The sequence below is a fragment of the Buceros rhinoceros genome, unplaced genomic scaffold (genome assembly GCF_000710305.1).
Source record: "Buceros rhinoceros silvestris isolate BGI_N320 unplaced genomic scaffold, ASM71030v1 scaffold10353, whole genome shotgun sequence".
NCBI lineage: Eukaryota > Metazoa > Chordata > Aves > Bucerotiformes > Bucerotidae > Buceros > Buceros rhinoceros.
The window spans coordinates 103223-108901 of record NW_010403082.1 but is presented as its reverse complement, the minus strand read 5'-3'; the positions used below and the strand labels follow the sequence as shown (position 1 = coordinate 108901).

The 5679-nt window shown below is 45.0% G+C and overlaps 1 protein-coding gene across 1 annotated transcript in view; it reads left to right on the top strand.

Annotated features, from left to right (window-relative positions):
• The window catches only part of BIN1 (bridging integrator 1), a gene marked incomplete at its 5' end in the record, with an annotated part of 53791 nt that overhangs the window by 30333 nt on the left and 17779 nt on the right, over positions 1 to 5679 (top strand). Inside the window, one exon of the mRNA XM_010132868.1 lies at positions 3255 to 3405. Coding sequence (XP_010131170.1) covers positions 3255 to 3405 — 151 coding nt within the window. The remainder of the gene's footprint in view (positions 1 to 3254; positions 3406 to 5679) is intronic.

The window sequence follows — 5679 nt, the reverse complement described above, 5'->3', positions numbered from 1 at the left end:
TCTATTTCCTTATCCCCCCCCCCTTTTTTTTTTTTTAAATAATTCTCTATCCTGCTTTGGTGATAAAAAATAAATTACTTTTGGCTAAAAGGCCCTGTCTGAGCCTTAGCTAAGATACCAACCTTTTTTTCTTTTTAACTTGAACTTGGCAGGAGATGACTGGTCTGTTTTTACCATATTGGAAAGTAGGTTTCACCCTCTAATAGAGGGTTGTTACAAGCGCATGAGGACCCCATTTGCAGGTGTTACTCTGCTCTTCCAGAACAGATGAGGCAGCCCCATGAGGGGTCTGGAAGCTCAGAAGCACTACAAGATGCTGGGGGATTTTGGTTTTCCCTTCAGCTGCAGTGACTGCATTAGACCCTGTTCCCAGCTTTCTATTTGCAGAAGAAAGTTGACACCCCCTTTCCTGCCCTGATATTCCTGGGTTTGGCCTTACTTCCCAGCTGCTCATGGGAAGGAAAATAACCTTCTTCTGACTTGTTTTTACTGTGGTACTGACATTTGGTCAGTGGGGATAGTCCCCACACTCTTGCTTTTCCCTGTGTTTTCTGGAACAAGCAGTCAGTTTGGAGACAGAACTTTGCTCTGTGTGGGCAGTGTGTGCTCTCCAGGGACCCCTGAAGGACAGAGGATCCTGGTGCCAAGCCTACTTGATGCTGTTTGCACTGGCTAAATGTGTGCAAAGCAACAAGTGCAGGAGTGAAGGTGCTTCTCGGGGGCTGGAAAAGGCTCAACCAAAATTAGCACTGGCATTTTCCTAGGGGTCAACCAACACATCAAACAAACTGTAAATAGTAGTGACTTAATGAAGGCTTTAGTGCAGGGTCCTCTCAGCCCTTTTAGGATGAGGGGAAGAAACGGGGCTGTCTTTCCTGTGGGAGCCTTTTACCAGCATATCTCCAAATTAAAGCACTGCCCGGCACCAGAAATAAGGCATTAAAAAGCTATTTTATGGTGTTGAGAAACTAGCCTGAACTCCTTTCTCACTGAGAGAAATGGTCTCGTCATGTTTCTAGAAGGAGAAGTCTACCTTATGTTGGTAGGCCAGTTGACAGCCAGTAGTCCCAATATTCCCAGTATATTCTGGACGTTTGAGGAGTGCTGGCAGTCTAGCTGTAGATCACTGCGTCCCCCATTGTCTCCAAAGTGCTTTTAACTCTAGGGCGGGTAATGGTTTTGGGTTTTGTTTTTTTTCCCCAACTCAAGCATCAGAGGACCTTTTCTGTGACTTCCTGCTGTTCCCTGGTGACTCCCATTTAGAGCAGGGACTTCCTTACCTTCACCCTCTAACTATTACTTCTTAGAATCCTTCACACAACCCACTTCTTTGAAATGAGTTCTGGGGACCTCCAAGTAAGGACACTGCTGGCATATGTAGTCAAACAGAAGAGCTGCAGGGATTGGCGTACATGTTCTTTAGTCCCTCTACTTTCCTTTTCCCTCTTCCTTCCCCTCGTTTTCCCTTGGTGCGTGTGCTTCTAGTTGAGAATTGATGGCAGAGAATGTCATTGGGTTTGTTGCATCCTGTTGGTGTGCTGCTAGCATCAGTGACATCGGAAACATCTGACCTGCATGTGGACCTGAGAGCAAGCGCTTTGTGGGGTAATGTGCGTGTGGGGTGTGGATATGAGGAGAAAGTGGGTGGGATGGGTGAGGGTGAAGTGGATAAAGAGGAAATGGGATGGGGAGCTTGAAAGCTGGAACGCTGAGCAGGAGGAGATGCTTGCTTGGAAGGGGAGGTTTGTTGACATGCCTTGCTGTCCCTTCTTCCTCTTGCTGTCCTCCTACTTGTGAGTGTTTAGGAATGAGGCCATCATGCATGTTAGCCAATGACCACCAGACCTTGGTCATCCAAGTGTGAGTACGTGTCTGGAGCTCTGCATTCTCTTGGGACAGAGCAAAGAAATAATGGATTTGATGTCCCTGCAGAATCAGGCCTGCATTGCTTTAGTCCTGGCTCTGTGCCAGGGTTTATTGTCTCAAGTTGTAGGAAAGGATCTGTTCCTTTCAGCCTTCTTCCAAGGCCCTTAACTTTGCAAGAACTGCAACTTTCTAAGTGGAGGCAAAGGTCACTCCCTGTAGGTGAGGTTGCACAGCTGTTTTGCAATATTCTGTAGTACTGTTTTCAGCTGTGTATAGTTCTGCCAAACCGTAACCACTTCTGCTAAAATATCCTCTTCTAGAGTTTGGGCTTTTGCATGATTTGAGATAAATTGATTAGTTGCTTTTTGGGGAGCTTAATTTCAGCCAAGATGGTTCAGCTGTCCTGAGAATTAGTTTGGGAAAATGGTTTTACCTTTATCCATGTTGAAATTCTCTGGTAAGCAACTTTCTGCTGAATCTCTCACAATTCCACACTTTGAAGCACAGACTTGACGCTTGACTAGTGCGTGCTCTTAGGGAAAGGTGTGTGCCTCTTGCCATTCCTTCAAAAAATCTGTCCAAATCTGGCGAAGTTATGAACCAGCAAATGTTATTGACATATGTTCCTTGCATCTTAATTCCCTGAAGAACCCCTCTTGACTGTGTGTCAGAAATTGTCCTGGAATAAGGGCCAACTGTAAAGGCAAGGGAAGAAGGGGTTCATCGTTGAAAACAAGGCTGGGAAGACTTTCTGTAATAGAGGAGTCTTTATTAGTAGCCACAGTTTCACTGTTTCTGTGCTGTCTGGCATGAGCTGTGGAATCTCTGGCTACTTTACCCCTCTTGCAGTTCAGCCAGTTTGCACCCTGTAGAGGAGTATGATACTCTACAACTACAGCCTTAGTTCAGGTGTTGTGAATCTATTAGTCATAACCCAGGTTATGCAGGTACACCACCACACAGAAAAATTCTTATCTGCAGAATTTAAACTAATTGAGCTGCAGAGAACTCCTTCCCCCATCTGCTTCCCCAATATTAAAAACCTGTGATTAATGTCAGGCACTTACATTAGAATCTAGCAGAATTAAGGATGCTAGGTTGGATTTTCATTTTTGTTTTTTCTGTGTCTGAGGCAAAGTGTATCCATGCAGTTAGGATTTAGTGAGTAGCCTGCTGCACAGTAATGCTGTTGCAAGTGACTCGGCAAAGATGCTTCTCAGAAGCTTGCAGAGGCTTCAAATGTTTTCATCACGTGGCTGGGCAGTGAAGCAAAGAGATAATGGAGGTCACTGATCTGTGCTAGTTAGCACAACCCCTCCTAGGCCTGGCTCAGTCTTCTTTCTCTTTCTTTTTCCCTCTCTCTCCCTTTCTCTCTCTACTTCCTTCAGTGACAGCACCCCAGCGAAAGCAAATAAAAGCCCCTCGCCTCCACCAGATGGATCTCCCATCACCAGCCCTGAGACCAAGACTGTCAACCATGAGCTGGAACCGTCCACTTTGGAAGCACCTGGGGCAAGCATCCCAAAGTCACCATCTCAGGTAGTGTCCCCATGACATTGATCATGTCTCTGCAGTATGACTGCTGATGGCACAAGCTCTACAAGTCAAAGACATCCATCAGCTGCTTTTTTTGGACCTCTTCTTGCTACTGAGGAGAGAGAATGTGACGTGATGGTTGTTCTTCTTCACTGGTTCCTGAGCGGCTCCTGAGAATGCAAGTTGCTCATTGGTCATCTCTATACCATACAGGGAAGAATTAAGCTGTCTCTGAATGCTCTGCAGGGGCAAGGCCAGTAATAAACTTTTCTGTCTGGCAGGATGACTGAGAAGATCCAGGGAGGATGGAGTTGTAGCTAAGCAAGGAAGTTTGTTCTTTACATTTGAAATAACCTGTGGAATTCAATGCTCCAGTTTCTTCTCAACTTCTGTAACTGAGGAAGGTTCAAAGAAAAAGCTTGATATTTATAAGGATAAGGAAAATATCTGTACTTTGCATATGTTTTACTTTAGTCTCAAGATAAAATATTATGCTAAAAATAAAACACTGTATTCTTACGCCATGAAGAAATTAGATGGGTACCAGGAAGAAGACTGTCCATTATATGGAGTCTTATACATTCCATGTGGCCTTTGTTAGTCCTTTCCTTACACAGGAGATACCCAGCAGCATGTTTAAAATAGCAGATGTAGCTCCTGCTACTCAGCGTATTATATGATGTGTTTTACTTTGGGATTTAAGGACAATAAAACATTTACTTCCTCTTCCCATTCCTCTATTGCTGAGCGCAGAAAAAGCTTAATAGAGAAAAGTTTCTAGGCCAGATTTGTGTGGAGCACATCCTTGCATTTCAGTAAGTGGGACACCAGGGAAGAGTCTTCCAGGAAGAATTAAAGCTGAGAGGTGTTCTGGCCAAAGTGGTAAGAGAAAACGTATTGCTTCTAAAAACAGATGGGTGCAACCCAGAACGTCTTTGCTGTTGTTGTAGGTAGCGGTGTGATTCCAAATCCAGGCCTGTGGTGTAGGCTGTCTCTCATTTCTCGATAGCCTCTCACAATATTTTTCTTTCCACTGCATTTTTGATTTTCAGGATTATCTAGGGACAAAAAGGGCAAAAGGGTCTCTTCCAGCCCTGTGAGATGTGTGGATGCCTGGCGCTGTATTTTCAGGACTTTTCCAGGGTCTCTGTACTGCTCAGCAGGTTTGCTACTACCCTGCCTAGGACCTTGGAGTAGGATATGTGTATGGGGGAGAGAGGATAGTGCATCCATAATTGCCTTCCTCTTTTTTCAGAGATTGGCACAACTTGATTGAAATTTGGAACAAGAAATAGTACAGATTTATTGCACTCTTCACTGCAGACATCACTCACCCTGCCTGTGGACTTCTCTCACTGAGTGTGGCTTCTTCCCTTTCCTTTAAAATAGCACACACATGCCTTGTTTTTGCCAGCCTGCAAGTGCTTTCTCATTCCCTTGCAGCCGTCCTGCCCACAGGAATGGGGCTGGAGCACCTCTTGTCAAGGAAGAAGAATATTCCAGTGCAGCCCTGGCTGGAACGAGACTGAAATGCTCTTTGTAGCTAAGGCTGCCACCTCCTGGCAGCTGTTTCCCAAGCTAATTAATTCACTCTCCCAGGCCTCACTACAGTGAAGAACAAGAGCTCCACTCCATATTCATACTAGGTGCTAGGAGATGGAGCTGGCTCCAGAGGGAGGGAAGACAAGGACAGGGGTTTCACACTTAGAGCCAAACCTGGGGTCTGTATGGATAAAGTCTGGAAACTAAGTGTGTGTCAGCCTGCCAGCCAGCTGGAAAACACAAGTGTCTGCTCTCTCAACAGTGCTCGACTTTAATACTGAAATCTTCCCAGGTGTCTTTACTTTTGAGCTATGGGTAAGTGATTTGTTCTAGGGTCCTCCTAGGGAGTCTAGGGGCCTCATCCTCTGGGGGAGGATGGAGCAAAAAGCAAAGGCAAGTACCATTCTATGTCCTCTTCCTGTGTGTGAAATGCCGAGGCAAACCATAAGCAAAAACTGTGGAGGGAAAGACAGCAAAACCAAAGAGACGAAATATTAACTAATTTTGAACTGTTCTCTATGCAAAATAAAAAAACCCCAAAAGCTCTTTTACTGTGCCTTAATTCTTGCAAACAGCCTATTTCTGTCTTTTGAAAGAAGCCACTGCTATCAACAATCCACGCTGAGTGAGTAACTTGGTGATGACACAGGACTTCACGGGTCTGTGAAATTCCCAAAGTCAGCCTTTTGCTCTCAGTTACACCATTGAAATGCTTAATGACACTTTTGAAATCAG